This window comes from Oncorhynchus mykiss, chromosome 26 (assembly GCF_057628025.1).
Source record: "Oncorhynchus mykiss isolate SJ-2025 chromosome 26, ASM5762802v1, whole genome shotgun sequence".
Taxonomy (NCBI): domain Eukaryota; kingdom Metazoa; phylum Chordata; class Actinopteri; order Salmoniformes; family Salmonidae; genus Oncorhynchus; species Oncorhynchus mykiss.
This window is the reverse complement of record NC_143047.1, coordinates 35233764-35254717: the sequence shown is the minus strand read 5'-3', so window position 1 is coordinate 35254717 and position 20954 is coordinate 35233764. Positions and strand designations below refer to the sequence as shown.

Below are 20954 nucleotides of genomic sequence, written 5' to 3'. Positions count from 1 at the left end.
TATTTTTTTGTAAATTGAAATTTGCTATCGTAAATGTTAGCAACACCTCCGCCTTTGCGGGATGCACGGGGGATATGGTCACTAGTGTAGCCAGGAGGTGAGGCCTCATTTAACACAGTAAACTCATCAGGCTTAAGCCATGTTTCAGTCAGGCCAATCACATCAAGATTATGATCAGTGATTAGTTCATTGACTATAATTGCCTTTGAAGTAAGGGATCTAACATTAAGTAGCCCTATTTTGAGATGTGAGTTATCATGATCTCTTTCAATAATGACAGGAATGGAGGTGGTCTTTATCCTAGTGAGATTGCTAAGGCGAACACCGCCATGTTTAGTTTTGCCCAACCTAGGTCGAGGCACAGACACGGTCTCAATGGTGATAGCTGAGCTGACTACACTGACTGTGCTAGTGGCAGACTCCACTAAGCTGGCAGGCTGGCTAACAGCCTGCTGCCTGGCCTGCACCCTATTTCATTGTGGAGCTAGAGGAGTTAGAGCCCTGTCTATGTTGGTAGATAAAATGAGAGCACCCCTCCAGCTAGGATGGAGTCCGTCACTCCTCAGCAGGTCAGGCTTGGTCCTGTTTGTGGGTGAGTCCCAGAAAGAGGGCCAATTATCTACAAATTCTATCTTTTGGGAGGGGCAGAAAACAGTTTTCAACCAGCGATTGAGTTGTGAGACTGCTGTAGAGCTCATCACTCCCCCTAACTGGGAGGGGGCCAGAGACAATTACTCGATGCCGACACATCTTTCTAGCTGATTTACACGCAGAAGCTATGTTGCGCTTGATGATCTCTGACTGTTTCATCCTAACATCGTTGGTGCCGACGTGGATAACAATATCTCTAGACTCTCTACACTCGCCAGTTTTAGCGTTAGCCAGCACCATCTTCAGATTAGCCTTAACGTCGGTAGCCCTGCCCCCCGGTAAGCAGTGTATGATCGCTGGATGATTCGTTTTAAGTCTAATACTGCGGGTAATGGAGTCGCCAATGACTAGAGTTTTCAATTTGTCAGAGCTAATGGTGGGAAGCTTCGGCGTCTCAGACCCCGTAACGGGAGGAGTAGAGACCAGAGAAGACTCGGCCTCTGACTCCGACCCGCTGCTTAATGGGGAAAACCGGTTGAAAGTTTCTGTCGGCTGAATGAGCGACACCGGTTGAGCGTTCCTACAGCATTTCCTTCCAGAAACCATGAGAAAGTTGTCTGGCTGCGGGGACTGTGCCAGGGGATTTATACTAACGTTACTATCTGTACTTACTGGTGGCACAGACGCTGTTTCATCCTTTCCTACACTGAAATTACCCTTGCCTAACGATTGCGTCTGAAGCTGGGCTTGTAGCACAGCTATCCTCGCCATAAGGCGAGTACAGCGACTGCAATTAGAAGGCATCATGTTGTTGTTACTACTTAGCTTCGGCTGTTGGAGGTCCTGACGAATCGTGTCCAGATAAAGAGTCCGGAGTGAAAAAGTTGAGGAAAAAAATATATATATATATAAACGGTAATTAAAAAGTAAAAACCGTAAATTTGTCAGGTAGCAAAACAGGTTGGCAACAAAACGCACAGCACCTCGAAAACAAGTCTGCAAGTTGTGACCGGAAATGACGTGAGCAGTAGGAGGGAGGCATGTGTTTATGCTGCTGTTTTTGTCAGTTGTAAATACGCATGCATGCACACACACACACGCACGCACGCACGCACGCACACACACACACACAACATCATGCCTTTGTGTGTCAGTGTGCTCTTAAAACACAGCATGAAGTTCCAACATAATGACAAAGACTTAAACAGTGCTATTGTCAAACTTACTGTCAAAATGATATACATATTTATAATTCATGTATGATGTTGTTTATTAACACCCTCTGCTACCCACTGGTAGAGCCCAATGGAGTAAGATGAAGATCCCCTTTAGACACTGATCTAAGCTCAGTTTAGCATATTCCCCATAATGGTTAGGGTTAAGCTCCGTGGAGGAAAAGCTGATCCTAGATATCTGCCTAAGGGCAACTTCTTCAAAGCATCATCTCATCTGCCTTTCCATAGGGATTCACAGAATGAGAGCGTGTGGTTGAGGGCAGAAATAGACAATAGCTACAGTATGCTTTCTGGGATGTTGTTTTGTTGTTGTTTACACTATGCTTTGTGGCGTGTTGTTTAGTTGTTGTTTACACTATGCTTTGTGGGGTGTTGTTTTGTTGTTGTTTACACTATGCTTTGTGGGGTGTTGTTGTTTACACTATGCTTTGTGGGGTGTTGTTTTGTTGTTGTTTACACTATGCTTTGTGGGGTGTTGTTTTGTTGTTGTTTACACTATGCTTTGTGGGGTGTTGTTTTGTTGTTGTTTACACTATGCTTTGTGGGGTGTTGTTTTGTTGTTGTTTACACTATGCTTTGTGGGGTGTTGTTGTTGTTTACAGTATGCTTTGTGGGGTGTTGTTGTTTACAGTATGCACCACTCGGGAGACCACTCTTGACTGAAACCGTCCTAATTGGAAATAAACTTCATTATGTTGTCATCCAGAGCCACGTGTTTATTTTCCAGCTACAGTGCCTTGCGAAAGTATTCGGCCCCCTTGAACTTTGCAAACTTTTGCCACATTTCAGGCTTCAAACATAAAGATATAAAACTGTATTTTTTTGTGAAGAATCAACAACAAGTGGGACACAATCATGAAGTGGAACGACATTTATTGGATATTTCAAACTTTTTTAACAAATCAAAAACTGAAATATTGGGCGTGCAAAATTATTCAGCCCCCTTAAGTTAATACTTTGTAGCGCCACCTTTTGCTGCGATTACAGCTGTAAGTCGCTTGGGGTATGTCTCTATCAGTTTTGCACATCGAGAGACATTTTTTCCCATTCCTCCTTGCAAAACAGCTCGAGCTCAGTGAGGTTGGATGGAGAGCATTTGTGAACAGCAGTTTTCAGTTCTTTCAGTTCTTTTTCTTTGTGTTTCCATGTTTGGCCATGGAAAATCAAGTATCATTTTATCTTGATACTGGTATCGTGATAACCCTAACACACACACACACACACACACACACACACACACACACACACACACACACACACACACAGAATTTCCTATTGAAAACTTGCATCCAGTCCATTTGAAGGTCCGGCAGGTGTTGTTTCAGTTTCTAAATCGTTCCTGGCTTTCAAAACCTCCTAAATATATGTTTGACCAGAGATTTATGTGGCTGTCCCTATGTGGCTCCGCTCAAAAGCAGTGCACTTGTGTATGTGGCTGTCTGTGTGTGTGTGTGGCTGGCTGGCTGTCTGTGTGTGTGTGTGTCTGTCTGTCTGTCTGTCTGTCTGTCTGTCTGTCTGTCTGTCTGTCTGTCTGTCTGTCTGTCTGTCTGTCTGTCTGTCTGTCTGTCTGTCTGTCTGTGTGTCTGTGTGTGTGTGTGTGTGTGGCTGGCTGTTTGTGTGTGTGTGTGTCTGTCTGTGTGTGTATGTGCCTGTCTGTGTGTGTGTGTGTGTATGTGCCTGTCTGTGTGTGTGTGTCTGTCTGTCTGTGTGTGTGGCTGTCTGTGTGTCATTTGAGACAGAGTTCAGTCAGGGTACACTGTGGTTTTTGATGAAACAGTCTGAAAAGCGGTGAGGTCAGCGTTTCCACAGGTCCGCTGCCAGGCACGCCGAGACTTGGCCTCGATTCCTTGGGAATTATATTATTATCCGTTCACTCTGAATGCTCAGGAAATACTCTGTGGTTAATGATGGGAGAGTTGTGGAGAGAGGACGTATGTGGGTATATGTTTGTTGTGTCAATGTGTATATGAATAATGTGTGATAAACCCAATCCATTTGAAACTACATCTTTAGTCTACTTAGCGTAGGGAAGATCAAAACAATACCTTTTAATTCCTTTTCTACAAATGTAATTTACCTGTTCATTTTACCATCATTGCTGGTAAAATTCTAATTTGAATTAGAATTCTAATTTCTAATTACATTCTAATTTGAAGCGCTATGACGTCATACTTGTTTGATAATATTTCCATTTCTGGCATTACTTATCTCATATGTATATACTGTATTCTATACTATTCTACTGTATCTTAGTCACTTTAATAATGTTTACATATCTGGCATTACTTATCTCATATGTATATACTGTATTCTATACCATTCTACTGTATCTTAGTCACTTAAAAATGTTTACATATCTGGCATTACTCATCTCATATGTATATACTGTATTCTATACTATTCTACTGTATCTTAGTCACTTAATAATGTTTACAAATCTGGCATTACTCATTTCATATGTATTTACTGTATTCTATACTATTCTACTGTATCTTAGTCACTTAATAATGTTTACAAATCTGGCATTACTCATCTCATATGTATATACTGTATTCTATACTATTCTACTGTATCTTAGTCACTTTAATAATGTTTACATATCTGGCTTACTCATCTCATATGTATATACTGTATTCTATACTATTCTACTGTATCTTAGTACATGCCGCTCTGACATTGCTCATCCATATGTATATATTCTTAATTCATTCCTACTTAGATGTGTGTGTATTGGGTACAGTATATGTTGTGAAAATGTTAGATATTACTGGTTAGACATTACTGCACTGTCAGAGCTAGAAACACAAGCATTTTGCTGCAGCTGAATAACATCTGCTAAACACGTGTATGTAACCAATACAATTTGATTGATTTGGACACCGTTGACACTCGCGGCCTGTCTTCTTTCATTCACTCATATGCATTCTATTTTCAGCATGAGCAGGCTCGTTCACGAGCTTTAAAAAAATGCTTCCCATTTCATTTGAGCTTAAGTCGTTCAAACAAGTTACCAAGTTGTTCGGACGAGATAATTCCAAGTGTCTACTTTTTCTCTTGTTATTGTTTGCCGTGGGCTTCAGGGTTTCTGTAAGTTTGTGTTTTTGCCTGTGTTCATGTTTTATTTGAGTTTGTTTATGTGGCATACTGTGTGCATGTGTGTGTGCAGATGTCATTGCCCAGTGTAGTGAAACGCCTGTTGCAGATCGCCAGACCACTGTCCTTCACATCATGATCACACAGAGAACAGAGGAAGTAGGAACTCTGAACCTATTGGTGGACTCCAGATACTTCCCTTTACACACTCTCTCTCTCTCTCTCTTGCTCGCTCACTCTCTCGCTCTCACACTCTCGCTCTCTCGCACTCTCGCTCTCTCTCAGTTTCAAAGGCTTTTTTGGCATGGGAAACATATGTTAACATTGCCAAAGCAAGTGAAGTACTGTAGATAATAAACAAAAGTGAAATAAACAATCAAAATTAACAGTAAACACTACAATCACAAAAGTGCCAAAAGAATAAATACATTTCACAGACATTTCAAATGTCTCTCATTCTCTCTTTTTCTCTCTTTGTCTATCTTTTTCTTTCTCGATTTTTCTCTCTCCTATCTGTACCTATCTGTTCCTCTCTGTTCCTCTCTCTCTCTCTCTCTCTCTCTCTCTCTTTCTCTCTCTCTGAACTGTTCTTTCTCTCTCTCTGAACCTCCAGCATCCCCAGAGCTATACTACTAGCTGTCTAACCCATTGTTGCAATAACAGCTAGTTCTTTAGCCAACTCCTTGAGTCAGACATGACATGATAATGACAAAGGATTTGGCTAAAGCCCAGACAGATCTAGTTTCAAGACCTAACTCTCAAACTGCTGTGTCCGAGGGTTTCTCAGCTGGGTTCTTTCATGGAGAAAACCAGTCGATTGGAGCCTATTAATTCATCTGTATTAGCCCAGGGGAAAATCTGGTTGGCCGGCCCGTTTGGTGTCCGTCCAATCAATGACATTGACTGATGAATGAATTATAGGATGTTGGCATAGTGTTTGTTGTTGGAAACTATGGGCCAGATCAGAACATCAGTGATCAGTGAGATCTGTGTGTGTCATGACGTTAACCCTATTGGTCGATCCAACAGTGTGTCCAGACAGGGAGCCCGGCCTGCAGCCATGGACCCCCGGCCACAGTGAAGCCCACCATGTTACCATTGGCTATGGCAGAAAGGTCATCCTCACCTCTTCAGCTACTGTCCACTCCATAGAGATCCTCAACGGAGGTACGTCTGTGTGTGTGTGTCTGCAATCATATTGTTAAACTGTCACCCGAATTTACTTTATCCATCAATTGTGTGTGTGTGACAGTCTTGCATCCTTCCCAAACTGGGCTCAACCAGGGATTCTCTGCACACATCGGCAACAGTCACCCTCGAAGCATTGTTACCTATCGCTCCATTGTTACCTATCGCTCCATTGTTACCTATCGCTCCATTGTTACCTATCGCTCCATTGTTACCTATCGCGGGGCCCTTGCAGAACAAAGGAAACCACTACTTCAAGGTCTCAGAGCGAGTTACGTCACCGATTGAAATGCCGCTAGTGTACACCGCAAACTAGCTAGCCATTTCACATGGTTTACACTCACCCCCTCTGACCTTCTCCTTCTCCACAGCAACCAGTGATCTGAGTCAACATCATCAATGTAACAGTGTAGCCATTTCACACTGGTTACATGTGTATGTGTGAGTTAGGAACCTGATACTATGTGTCCAGGTAACCACTAACTCACAGTCAAATCAATGTCCCCATCTCTCATCCACTTCTCTACAGGACTACATAACCTCTGTCAGATGGACGTTATCATGAAATGCAGCCCTCATAAAGGGTTATTGAGTTTCCCCCCCTGTGTCTGTGTCTGTGTCTGTGTCTGTGTCTGTGTCTATGTCTGTCTGTGTTTGTGTGAGCCACAGCTCAGTGCCATAAAAGGAAGAGAGATGTGATGTGTCAGGCCTTAGGGCATGAAATACCTGTCAGGAGATCTCACCAGTAAAGATCTCGCTCTCTCGCTCTTGCTCTCGCTCTCTCCCTCCCTCTCTCTCTCCCTCTCTCTCTATTGCTCTCTCTAGGAAAGTTAGTAATAGCAGACTCGTATCGTCCCATCCTACTGCGTACCAAACACATTCTGATCGGCAACAGAGGACAGCTGCACATAGGAAGTCCTGACTGCCCGTATAAGGGCAACCTTACCATCTCCTTATTTGGAAGGTGGGTTTTGAACCCAGACCAGATCTCATAGCCTTAAGCCCTCAACCTATTTGGTAGCCTCTAGACTCTATCCTTTTTCTCCTAGCCTCAAGCCTCTTTGTCATAGCTCCTACCCTCTATCGTCTAGCCTCTATTCTCTTAGCCCTTATCTCCTAGCCCCTAGTCTCTATCTCCTCACTTCTATCTCTTAGCCTCTAGCCTGTATCTCATAGCCTCTGTCACCTAGCCCTTAGACTCTGTCTATTAGCCCCTAGCCTCTATCTCCTAGTCTCTATCTCCTAGCCCCTCGCCTCTATCTTCTAGCCCTTAGCCTCTATCTATTAGCCCCTAGCCTCTATCTTCTCACCTCTATCTCATAGCCCCTAGCCCCTATCTATTAGCCCCTAGCCTCTATCTCCTAGCCTCTATCTCCTAGCCCCTAGTCTCTACCTATTAGCTCCTAGCCTCTATCTCCTCACCTCTATCTATTAGCCCCTAGTCTCTATCTATTAGGCCGTAGTCTCTATCTATTAGACCCTAGCCTATATCTCCTAGCCACTGTCTCTTAGCCTCTATTTCCTAGCCTCTATCTCCTAGCCCCTAGTCTCTATATCCTAGTCTTTAGTCTTTATCTAGTATATTCTAGCCTATATCCCCTTATCCCCTATTGTGTAACCCTCTAGCCCATATTCTTTATTAATTGGTTGATCAATCATTGACTCTTCTCCAGGTCTGACGACACAGACACAGAGCACAGTTACTTTGGCCGTAAGTACATTGGTGTGGGGACAGGAGGGACACTGGAGATCCATGGGGAGAAGAAGCTTTCGTGGACCTTCCTCAACAAGACCCTGCACCCAGGGGAGAGCGAGGACAACAGCTACCTGTTCGAGAGGGGCTGGGGCAACCGGGGGATCATAGTTCACGTCATCGACCCCAAGACTGGAGAAGTGCTCCACAATGATAGGTATTTTATATGTTGTCATGTTTTTATTTCACATTTAGGCTTGCACAATTCTGGTACATTTTTCAAAAGTTCCCAGGTTTTCCGGAAATGTTGTTTGGAAGGATGTCCTGCGTGTTACCGTCTTATTCCAGAAATGTTGGTTGGAAGGATGTCCTGCGTGTTACCGTCTTATTCCAGAAATGTTGGTTGGAAGGATGTCCTGCGTATTACCGTATTATTCCAGAAATGTTGGTTGGAAGGATGTCCTGCGTATTACCGTATTATTCCAGAAATGTTGGTTGGAAGGATGTCCTGCGTATTACCGTATTATTCCAGAAATGTTGGTTGGAAGGATGTCCTGCGTATTAACGTCTTATTCCAGAAATGTTGGTTGGAAGGATGTCCTGCGTATTACCGTCTTATTCCAGAAATGTTGGTTGGAAGGATGTCCTGCGTATTACCGTCTTATTCCAGAAATGTTGGTTGGAAGGATGTCCTGCGTATTAACGTCTTATTCCAGAAATGATGGTTGGAAGGATGTCCTGCGTATTACCGTCTTATTCCAGAAATGTTGGTTGGAAGGATGTCCTGCGTGTTACCGTCTTATTCCAGAAATGTTGGTTGGAAGGATGTCCTGCGTATTACCGTCTTATTCCAGAAATGTTGGTTGGAAGGATGTCCTGCGTATTACCGTCTTATTCCAGAAATGTTGGTTGGAAGGATGTCCTGCGTATTACCGTCTTATTCCAGAAATGTTGGTTGGAAGGATGTCCTGCGTGTTACCGTCTTATTCCAGAAATGTTGGTTGGAAGGATGTCCTGCGTATTACCGTCTTATTCCAGAAATGTTGGTTGGAAGGATGTCCTGCGTATTACCGTCTTATTCCAGAAATGTTGGTTGGAAGGATGTCCTGCGTGTTACCGTCTTATTCCAGAAATGTTGGTTGGAAGGATGTCCTACGTGTTACCGTCTTATTCCAGAAATGTTGGTTGGAAGGATGTCCTGCGTATTACCGTCTTATTCCAGAAATGTTGGTTGGAAGGATGTCCTACGTGTTACCGTCTTATTCCAGAAATGTTGGTTGGAAGGATGTCCTGCGTATTACCGTCCTATTCCAGAAATGTTGGTTGGAAGGATGTCCTGCGTATTACTGTCTTATTCCAGAAATGTTGGTTGGAAGGATGTCCTGCGTGTTACCGTCTTATTCCAGAAATGTTGGTTGGAAGGATGTCCTGCGTGTTACCGTCTTATTCCAGAAATGATGGTTGGAAGGATGTCCTGCGTATTACCGTCCTATTCCAGAAATGATGGTTGGAAGGATGTCCTGCGTATTACCGTCTTATTCCAAAAATCTTCCAACTGGGATATCTGGAAAACCTGGGGACTTCTGGAAAGTTACTGGGGACTTCTGGAAAACCTGGGGAGTTCTGGAAAACCTGGGGAGTTCTGGAAAACCTGGGGAGTTCTGGAAAACCTGGGGACTTCTGGAAAACCTGTGGACTTCTGGAAAACCTGGGGACTTCTGGAAAACCTCGGGACTTCTGGAAAACCTCGGGACTTCTGGAAAACCTGGGGACTTCTGGAAAGTTACTGGAATTTTGTAACCCTTTCACCTTTACTGTTTTTTTTTACATCTAAACTCTATTTAACTTTGTTTAATAGTAGCAACATTAGCCTGCTAACAATCACTGAAAATAAATGACTTCAACACCCCTGTTGTAACAAAACGGTTGTGATAAGCAAACATGTTTTTAAAAAAACAACACTGGAGGAATTGGTTGTCTCTTTAAATCTGGAATCCTTCATAGTGAAACTGCCTTGTCCGTTTGGAATATTACATCAAAGAAGTTACTGCAGACAACACTCTGACATCATGGCAGGGGGAAGCGAACAGCACAATATGTACTGCTGTGTTTTGACCACTCTGCTCAACACACCCCTCACCTCCGTTTAGTCCACTAAAATAATTTTAACAAAAGTGCTGGGGCGGACAGCGGACACCGAAATGCGGAGCGGTTTCCCCTAATGCAGATTCTATCTTTAAGTCATGACAGATATTGTTATTATCAGAACTCAGGATAAGACCCAGATGCAGACAGCTAGAATCACAGATGTTTATTGACCCAAACAGGGGGCCGGCAGAAGACTGGTCAAGGGCAGGCAGAGGTCTGTAATCCAGGGCAGAGTCAATAAGGTACAGAACAGCAAGCAGGCTCGGGGTCAGGGCAGGCAGAGGTTCGTAATCGGGTCAGAGTCAGGCAGGTACAGAACAGCAGGCAGGCTCGGTCTGGGCAGTCAGAGGTTTGTAATCGAGTCAGAGTCAGGCAGGTACAGAACGGCAGGCAGGCTCGGTCTGGGCAGGCAGACGTCTGTAATCCAGGGCAGAGTCAATAAGGTACAGAACAGCAAGCAGGCTCGGGGTCGTGGCAGGCAGAGGTCTGTAATCCAGGGCAGAGTCAGGCAGGTACAGAACGGCAGGCAGGCTCGGGGTCAGGGCAGGCAGAGGTTCGTAATCGGGCAGGGTCAGGCAGGTACAGAACGGCAGGCAGGCTCGGGGTCAGAGTCAGGCAGGTACAGAACGGCAGGCAGGCTCGTTCTGGGCAGGCAGAGGTTCATAATCGGGTCAGAGTCAGACAGGTACAGAACGGCAGGCAGGCTCGGGGTCAGGGTCAGGCAGGTACAGAACGGCAGGCTCGGGGTCAGAGTCAGGCAGGTACAGAACAGCAAGCAGCCTCGGGGTCAGGGCAGGCAGAGGTCTGTAATCGGGTCAGAGTCAGACAGGTACAGAACAGCAAGCAGGCTCGGGGTCAGGGCAGGCAGAGGTCTGTAATCGGGTCAGAGTCAGGCAGGTACAGAACAGCAAGCAGGCTCGGGGTCAGGGCAGGCAGGTACAGAACGGCAGGCAGGCTCGGGGTCAGAGTCAGACAGGTACAGAACGGCAGGCAGGCTCGGGGTCAGGGTCAGGCAGGCTCGGGGTCAGGGCAGGCAGAATGGTCAGAACCGGGGAAACTAGGAAACAGAAACTTGAGAAAGCAGGAAGATGAAAAAACATGCTTTTAAGACCTGACAAGACAAGACGAACTGGCAACAGACAAACAGAGAATGGTGATGATAGGTGACACCTAGAGGGGGTGGAGACACAAAGACAGGTGAAACAGATCAGGGTGTGACAGTTATGATATGACACTAGAAAGGAGGGAGAATAGCAAACACACTCCTGTTTGTATTAACTATCTAATAGATTTATAATGTTCTCCCTATCCCATCGTTCAACATCTCTGATTGAATAAAGAATGTCAGAAAACATTTAGTATGTACTGTAGTTAGAAAAACATTTAATATGCCGTCAGAGTACTGGTAAACAATCATTAAAAAGCCATTAAACAAAACAAACTTTGCTTCCAAGAGAAGTATTGCGTCAGGAGAAATTAAAACCCCATTTGACAAATGTATTTACTATTGGTTTGATATCAATTACCATTGACCTCAATTTCCTCACACAACCAAATTGAGACCTCACCCTCAAGATCTTACAGTATGCTCCCATGGGACTGTTTTGGGCGCTGTGTGCAATTCATTCATTGATATTTGTTGGTATATTTATCAGAAGATCCACCATAGATCAACCTTCAGAGGAAGATGTTTGTTGGAGTGATTGAAGGTCTTTTTTCATGCTCTGTTATGTAGCTATGATATAGGTCAGTGTTTCACATCTCCACTCCTCTAGTAGTGCCAACAGTACATATTTATATTGTGGAACCGGACAAGCACACCTGATGCTACTTGTCAACTAATCATCAAGCCCTTGACAAGTTGAATCGGGTGTTTTTGTCCGACACAACACAAATGTGTGCCATTCGTGGTACCGGAATTGGGAAACACTGATATAGACTAACCATTCACCTCCCCCTCCCACTCCATTACCCAGGTTTGACACATACCGCAGTAAAGAAGAGAGTCGTCGCCTGGCCCAGTATGTAGATGTGGTAGACAATGGGATGATTCTGGCCATGATGGTCAACGATGAGGGGTCTAACAACCTAGAGGACTCGGCCAGGAAGATCCTCACCAAGCTGGGGAGTAAAGACTTCCACCGCCTGGGCTTCCGGTAGGTTCCTTGACCCCTGTCCTCCATCCAGGGAATTTTGAAACCAATATTATATTATACATGTATATCATTATGATGATTGATATTATTAGTATTAGGTAATTTTTTTGGAAGACTCTTACTAAGCTGGGCAGCAGACACTCCTTGACCCCTGACCTCTAACCCAGGGGTTTCCCAAAATCCTTTTATGCATTGTGATCCATCTGTAGCCAACCATTTCTGCAGCTGCTTGGTCTGAACCAACTGTCTTTGGGGCAACTGCCAGGGCTGGAAGGAACTTGAAATCAAAGGCCATGGACAGATGGAATGTTAGAGTACTCTGTTCTGCTGGTAATGTTTAGAATAGATACTAAGTTGTATGCTAAATGGTAAATCACTTTTTGTAGCTTTACCATTGAATGTCTTATTTCTAATCTATAGCCACAGCCGAGGGTTAAGACACCTTGAAGCCACCAATTGGCCCTGACTTGGTGTGTTGTGAGTTGAGTCCTGAGCCACAGGAGAAATACATTTCTCTTAATCCTTTCTCTGTAGTTTCCCTGGGGTAGTGCGTGCAGAGCATGATAGTGCTAGCGTAGCCACCTTGCTTAGCATTAGTGGATTATTCCTTCTCTCCTTGCCTGGATGGCTCAACCTCCCTCTCACACCTCTCCCAACCTCTCTCTCTACCCCCCCTCTCTCTCTCTCTACCTCTCTCTACCTCCCTATCTCTCACTACCTCTTTCCACATCTCTTTACCTCTCTCCACCTCCCTCTACCCCTCTCTACCTTTCCCTCTATCTTTTTATCCCTCCACACCCAAATGGATATGCTCCGCTAGAGTATGATAGCACGAGAGTAGCCACCTAGCATAACCACCTAGCGTAGCCACCCAGCGTACCGACCTAGCATAGCCTCCTAGCGTAGCGCTAGCAGATGATCCTCTCCTGACCTGATGTAGCATTGCATAACATCACACTCTGATTTATAGGCTGCTGACAGCCTCTTATTCTCCCTCTTACTTTCTCTCCCTCTACCTCGTCTAGCCACCAGTGTCTCTTTATCTCTCCTGGCACAGGACTGCTTAGAGAAAGCAGGGCGGAGAAGAAGAAATAAAAGGAAAAAACATATGCTAGCAAGTCTCTCTCTCTCTCTCTCGCTCCCTCTCTCTCTCTCTCTCTCTCTCTCTTTCTTTCTCTCTCTCTCTCTCTCTCTCTCTCTCTCTTTCTCTCTCTCTCTCTCTCTCTCTCTCTCTCTCTCTCTCTCTCTCTCAATGTATTAAAGTATCTCAGGAATGCATGGAAAATTGAAAGTAAATTTAGCTATGATAAGAAAATCTAATACAGCTGGATTCAGGCCTTGGAGGAAAAAAAAACTCTTAAACTGAGGGTTAGTGAGTAGCATTTAAGTGAGCTAATCGTATATTCAGACTTATTGCATTCCTTCCATACAGTAGAACTCAACCACCAGTATGTTTGAATGTCCGACAATGGCTGTCAGAATGGGGTTAGAAGAATCAGTGTGTGTGTGTGTCCGTACGTGCACATGTGTGGTCAGGAGGGTTTACCATGGCTTAGAGCAGGTGTGTCAAACACACCCATTAAATCCATCCTGCGGGTGGTTTAGGGAAATAACCTTAATCAACAATGAAATTACAAAAATAAATGCAAAATGTGTAGAAATGACCTACATCTATTGTCTCTTCACTCTGTCCATCTTCATATCAGTCATATATAGTCTCTTCACTCTGTCCAGCTTGATAATAGTCATCTATAGTCTCTTCACTCTGTCCAGCTTGATAATAGTCATCTATAGTCTCTTCACTCTGTCCAGCTTGATAAGTCATCTATAGTCTCTTCACACTGTCCAGCTTGATAAGTCATCTATAGTCTCTTCACTCTGTCCAGCTTGATAACAGTCATCTATAGTCTCTTCACACTGTCCAGCTTGATAACAGTCATCTATAGTCTCTTCACACTGTCCAGCTTGATAACAGTCATCTATAGTCTCTTCACTCTGTCCAGCTTGATAATAGTCATCTATAGTCTCTTCACACTGTCCAGCTTGATAACAGTCATCTATAGTCTCTTCACTCTGTCCATCTTATTATCAGTCATATATAGTCTCTTCACTCTGTCCAGCTTGATAATAGTCATCTATAGTCTCTTCACTCTGTCCATCTTAATATCAGTCATATATAGTCTCTTCACTCTGTCCATCTTATTATCAGTCATATATAGTCTCTTCACTCTGTCCAGCTTGATAATAGTCATCTATAGTCTCTTCACTCTGTCCATCTTAATATCAGTCATATATAGTCTCTACACTCTGTCCATCTTATTATCAGTCATATATAGTCTCTTCACTCTGTCCAGCTTGATAACAGTCATCTATAGTCTCTTCACTCTGTCCATCTTATTATCAGTCATATATAGTCTCTTCACTCTGTCCAGCTTGATAATAGTCATCTATAGTCTCTTCACTCTGTCCATCTTAATATCAGTCATATATAGTCTCTTCACTCTGTCCAGCTTGATAATAGTCATCTATAGTCTCTTCACTCTGTCCATCTTAATATCAGTCATATATAGTCTCTTCACTATGTCCAGCTTGATAATAGTAATCTATAGTCTCTTCACTCTGTCCAGCTTGATAAGTCATCTATAGTCTCTTCACTCTGTCCAGCTTGATAATAGTCATCTATCGTCTCTTCACTCTGATCAGCTTGATAAGTCATCTATAGTCTCTTCACTCTGTCCAGCTTGATAACAGTCATCTATAGTCTTTTCACTTTGACCAGCTTGATAACAGTCATCTATAGTCTCTTCACTCTGTCCAGCTTGATAATAGTCATCTATAGTCTCTTCACTCTGTCCATCTTAATATCAGTCATATATAGTCTCTTCACTCTGTCCAGCTTGATAATAGTCATCTATCGTCTCTTCACTCTGACCAGCTTGATAAGTCATCTATAGTCTCTTCACTCTGTCCAGCTTGATAACAGTCATCTATAGTATTTTCACTCTGACCAGCTTGATAAGTCATCTATAGTCTCTTCACTCTGTCCAGCTTGATAACAGTCATCTATAGTCTTTTCACTTTGACCAGCTTGATAACAGTCATCTATAGTCTCTTCACTCTGTCCAGCTTGATAATAGTCATCTATAGTCTCTTCACTCTGTCCATCTTAATATCAGTCATATATAGTCTCTTCACTCTGTCCAGCTTGATAATAGTCATCTATCGTCTCTTCACTCTGACCAGCTTGATAAGTCATCTATAGTCTCTTCACTCTGTCCAGCTTGATAACAGTCATCTTTAGTATTTTCACTCTGACCAGCTTGATAAGTCATCTATAGTCTCTTCACTCTGTCCAGCTTGATAATAGTCATCTATAGTCTCTTCACTCTGTCCATCTTAATATCAGTCATATATAGTCTCTTCACTCTGTCCAGCTTGATAATAGTCATCTATAGTCTCTTCACTCTGTCCAGCTTGATAGTCTCTTCACTCTGTCCAGCTTGATAAGTCACACTGTCCAGCTTGATAAGTCATATATAGTCTCTTCACTCTGTCCAGCTTGATAAGTTATCTATCGTCTCTTCACTCTGACCAGCTTGATAAGTCATCTATAGTCTCTTCACTCTGTCCAGCTTGATAACAGTCATCTATAGTCTCTTCACTCTGTCCAGCTTGATAAGTCATATATAGTCTCTTCACTCTGTCCAGCTTGATAAGTTATCTATCGTCTCTTCACTCTGACCAGCTTGATAAGTCATCTATAGTCTCTTCACTCTGTCCAGCTTGATAACAGTCATCTATAGTCTTTTCACTCTGACCAGCTTGATAAGTCATCTATAGTCTCTTCACTCTGTCCAGCTTGATAACAGTCATCTATAGTCTTTTCACTTTGACCAGCTTGATAACAGTCATCTATAGTCTCTTCACTCTGTCCAGCTTGATAATAGTCATCTATAGTCTCTTCACTCTGTCCATCTTAATATCAGTCATATATAGTCTCTTCACTCTGTCCAGCTTGATAATAGTAATCTATCGTCTCTTCACTCTGACCAGCTTGATAAGTCATCTATAGTCTCTTCACTCTGTCCAGCTTGATAACAGTCATCTATAGTATTTTCACTCTGACCAGCTTGATAAGTCATCTATAGTCTCTTCACTCTGTCCAGCTTGATAACAGTCATCTATAGTCTTTTCACTTTGACCAGCTTGATAACAGTCATCTATAGTCTCTTCACTCTGTCCAGCTTGATAATAGTCATCTATAGTCTCTTCACTCTGTCCATCTTAATATCAGTCATATATAGTCTCTTCACTCTGTCCAGCTTGATAATAGTCATCTATCGTCTCTTCACTCTGACCAGCTTGATAAGTCATCTATAGTCTCTTCACTCTGTCCAGCTTGATAACAGTCATCTGTAGTATTTTCACTCTGACCAGCTTGATAAGTCATCTATAGTCTCTTCACTCTGTCCAGCTTGATAATAGTCATCTATAGTCTCTTCACTCTGTCCATCTTAATATCAGTCATATATAGTCTCTTCACTCTGTCCAGCTTGATAATAGTCATCTATAGTCTCTTCACTCTGTCCAGCTTGATAAGTCATCTATAGTCTCTTCACACTGTCCAGCTTGATAAGTCATATATAGTCTCTTCACTCTGTCCAGCTTGATAAGTTATCTATCGTCTCTTCACTCTGACCAGCTTGATAAGTCATCTATAGTCTCTTCACTCTGTCCAGCTTGATAACAGTCATCTATAGTCTCTTCACTCTGTCCAGCTTGATAAGTCATATATAGTCTCTTCACTCTGTCCAGCTTGATAAGTTATCTATCGTCTCTTCACTCTGACCAGCTTGATAAGTCATCTATAGTCTCTTCACTCTGTCCAGCTTGATAACAGTCATCTATAGTCTTTTCACTCTGACCAGCTTGATAAGTCATCTATAGTCTCTTCACTCTGTCCAGCTTGATAACAGTCATCTATAGTCTTTTCACTTTGACCAGCTTGATAACAGTCATCTATAGTCTCTTCACTCTGTCCAGCTTGATAATAGTCATCTATAGTCTCTTCACTCTGTCCATCTTAATATCAGTCATATATAGTCTCTTCACTCTGTCCAGCTTGATAATAGTCATCTATAGTCTCTTCACTCTGTCCAGCTTGATAAGTCATCTATAGTCTCTTCACACTGTCCAGCTTGATAAGTCATATATAGTCTCTTCACTCTGTCCAGCTTGATAAGTTATCTATCGTCTCTTCACTCTGACCAGCTTGATAAGTCATCTATAGTCTCTTCACTCTGTCCAGCTTGATAACAGTCATCTATAGTCTCTTCACTCTGTCCAGCTTGATAAGTCATATATAGTCTCTTCACTCTGTCCAGCTTGATAAGTTATCTATCGTCTCTTCACTCTGACCAGCTTGATAAGTCATCTATAGTCTCTTCACTCTGTCCAGCTTGATAACAGTCATCTATAGTCTTTTCACTCTGACCAGCTTGATAAGTCATCTATAGTCTCTTCACTCTGTCCAGCTTGATAACAGTCATCTATAGTCTTTTCACTCTGACCAACTTGATAATAGTCATCTATAGTCTCTTCACTCTGTCCAGCTTGATAACAGTCATCTATAGTCTCTTCACTCTGTCCATCTTGATAATAGTCATCTCGTCTCTTCACTCTGTCCAGCTTGATAAGTAATCTATAGTCTCTTCACTCTATAGATGACTGTTATCAAGCTCGACAGTCTCTTCACTCTGACCAGCTTGATAATAGTCATCTATAGTCTCTTCACTCTGTCCAGCTTGATAACAGTCATCTATAGTCTCATCACTCTGTACAGCTTGATAACAGTCATCTATAGTCTCTTCACTCTGTCCATCTTGATAATAGTCATCTCGTCTCTTCACTCTGTCCAGCTTGATAAGTCATCTATAGTCTCTTCACTCTGTCCAGCTTGCTAACAGTCATCTATAGTCTCTTCACTCTGTCCAGCTTGATAACAGTAATCTATAGTCTTTTCACTCTGTCCAGCTTGATAAGTCATCGGTAGTCTCTTCACTCTGTCCAGTTTGATAAGTCATCGATAGTCTCTTCACTCCGTCCAGCTTGATAAGTCATCTATAGTCTCTTCACTCTGTCCAGCTTGATAAGTCATCTATAGTCTCTTCACTCTATCCAGCTTGATAACAGTAATCTATAGTCTCTTCACTCTGTCCAGCTTGATAAGTCATCTATAGTCTCTTCACTCTGTCCAGCTTGATAAGTCATCTATAGTCTCTTCACTCTGTCCAGCTTGATAAGTCATCTATAGTCTCTTCACTCTGTCCAGTTTGATAACAGTCATATATAGTCTCTTCACTTTGTCCAGCTTGATAAGTCATCTATAGTCTCTTCACTCTGTCCAGTTTGATAACAGTCATATATAGTCTCTTCACTCTGTCCAGTTTGATAACAGTCATCCAAATGAAAGCTAGACAGTCAGGGAACATAAACAATTCCAAAGCAATGGATAGAGGACTTTTTTGCACATTTGGATGGTGAGGAAATATAATGCATTTGAAGACTGAATACAGCCCGCAAGGCAACATGAGTTTAATACCACAGAGAATGGGAAGCTTGGCAGCAACGCCAGTGCAGTAACCCGGTTAGTGTCCAAATTATAAAAGTGTGTGTGTGTCAGTGCGTGTGTGTGGCAGTGTCAGTGTCAGTGTGTGTGTGTGTGTGTGTTTGTCTACTGTTGTCGAGTAAGTCACAGCTAATTTTCTCCAAAATCCAGAGAACCAAAGTTTACAAGTATCCCACAGAAACATCTCCACACCACGTCCTCAGATGAGAAGAGAGAGCGAGAGAAAGACCGATGAAGGAGGAGAATGTACTTAGTCTCTTGTCGCCTATCCTTCCTGACACTTGTGCCAAACAGTGTTAAAGCAGAATAAGGAATGAATTATTTGCGGTGTGCCAGAGAACATTTTAATAAGGCAATCATTTTGGCAACAAGAAGATCTCAGCAATCCATCCTCCATGAATGCAATTTACATATGTTTACCAAAGTCACAGTGGTATTTTTGAGTGGGGGATGGTGTGTGTGTGTGTGTGTGTGTGTGTGTGTGTGTGTTGCCCTTACATGTCATGAAAGCCTATAGTTGTTGATATAATGTCTTATTGTAGACACCTTTAGAGATATAGCTGGCATGCTGATCTATATAAAACGTCACATCATTTTGCTTGTCTCCGGTAACGTTGCTGTTAGAATGAGAACACGATGGCTAGCTAGTGTAAAGGACGTCACGCTGCTTGATTAGCGAGTTCTTCCTCCTGATTCGGCCCACACCTGGTGCAAACTCGGGACCTCTTCAGGCTAAGGAATAAGTTTCACACATCCCCATGTCCTACACATGCATTATAGGTAGCAAAGCTACAAGACAGCAAAATGGAACTGCTGACTACTGATGTCCCCCAAGGCTGGGTGGTAGGCCGTCTCCTCTTCTCTCTATACACCAAGTCACTCAGTTTGTTTCAGTGGCTGGGAACTGCTCACTACTTATGTCCCCCAAGGCTCGGTGGTTGGCCCTCTCCTCTTCTCTCTGTACACCAAGTCACTCAGTTTGTTTCAGTGGCTGGGAACGGATTCCTTTTCCTTTTTTCTAAATGACCAGCTAGAACGTTGACGATGACTTTTGTTCTAATGTCAGTTCTCTGACTGTTCCTGGTGGAATCCTAATGCATAATGTAGATGGAATGTCCTGGTGTGAATATCACACAGACTCTCTTCAGACACCTAGCACGCCACACGCACACACAAACACACACACACACACATCTGTCCCCTGACACTCGTGTCAGTGTGTCCTCACAAGAGTGAGGCATGATGGGATTGCTACTGTAATTACCCATCCTGCCTCTGGGTTTTTCCGACAGCCCGTCACTCCTTATGTCAACATCATTACCAGGGCTAGCTGGAAGTGTGTGTGTGTGTGTGTGTGTGTGTGTGTGTGTGTGTGTGTGTGTGTGTGTGTGTGTGTGTGCGTGCGTGCACGTGTCTGTGTGTGTCTAATGTCAATATCTCTCTCCCCTCTCCTCCATATTTTTCTTTATTTTCCATCTATCCTTGTCCTCTTGCATCCTCACACTTTCAATCTCCCTATTTCTTCCCCCCCTCTCCACTTTCTGTCTCTCCACCTCTTCTCTCCCTCCCTCCATCCATCTCTCCTCAGTCATCCCTGGAGTTTCATTGCGTTGAAAGGCAACTCGTCCTCTGCAGTGGAGGATCATGCTATCTATCAAGGTGAACCTCTCTCTCATCTCTCTCTCCTTTCTCTACCCTCTTCTCTCCTTATCTTTCCCTCAACCTCTCCCTTACAATATCTCTTTCTCTCCCTTTCACCCACCTCCCTCTCTCCCTTCACCTCTCTCAATCTCTTACTTTCTAGAGTATATCTCCCCTTTCTCTCTCTCTCTCTCTCTCTCTTACTTTCTAGAATATATCTCCCCTTCTCTCTCTCTCTCTCTTTCTTTCTAGAGTATTTCTCCCCTTCTCTCTCTCTCTCTTTCTTTCCAGAGTATATCTCCCCCTTCTCTCTCTCTCTTTCTTTCCAGATTAAATCTCCCCCTTCTCTCTCTCTCTCTCTCTTTCTTTCTAGAGTATTTCTCCCCTTCTCTCTCTCTCTCTCTTTCTTTCTAGAGTATTTCTCCCCTTCTCTCTCTCTCTCTTTCTTTCTAGAGTATATCTCCCCCTTCTCTCTCTCTCTCTTTCTTTCTAGAGTATTTCTCCCCTTCTTTCTCTCTCTCTCTCTCTCTCTCTCTCTCTCCCTCTCTTTCGCTCTCTATTGTACTTGTATTTCTTAGTTT

General features: G+C 43.2%; 1 protein-coding gene across 7 annotated transcripts in view; it reads left to right on the top strand.

Annotated features, from left to right (window-relative positions):
• Positions 1 to 20954, top strand: part of LOC110526709 (cell migration inducing hyaluronidase 1) — a 145631-nt gene that overhangs the window by 75887 nt on the left and 48790 nt on the right. For all 7 annotated transcript variants that reach the window (XM_090222853.1, XM_090222851.1, XM_090222857.1 and 4 more), the window contains 5 exons: positions 5949 to 6086; positions 6933 to 7071; positions 7781 to 8017; positions 11925 to 12104; positions 20321 to 20391. In XM_090222853.1, coding sequence (XP_090078979.1) covers positions 5949 to 6086; positions 6933 to 7071; positions 7781 to 8017; positions 11925 to 12104; positions 20321 to 20391 — 765 coding nt within the window. The remainder of the gene's footprint in view (positions 1 to 5948; positions 6087 to 6932; positions 7072 to 7780; positions 8018 to 11924; positions 12105 to 20320; positions 20392 to 20954) is intronic.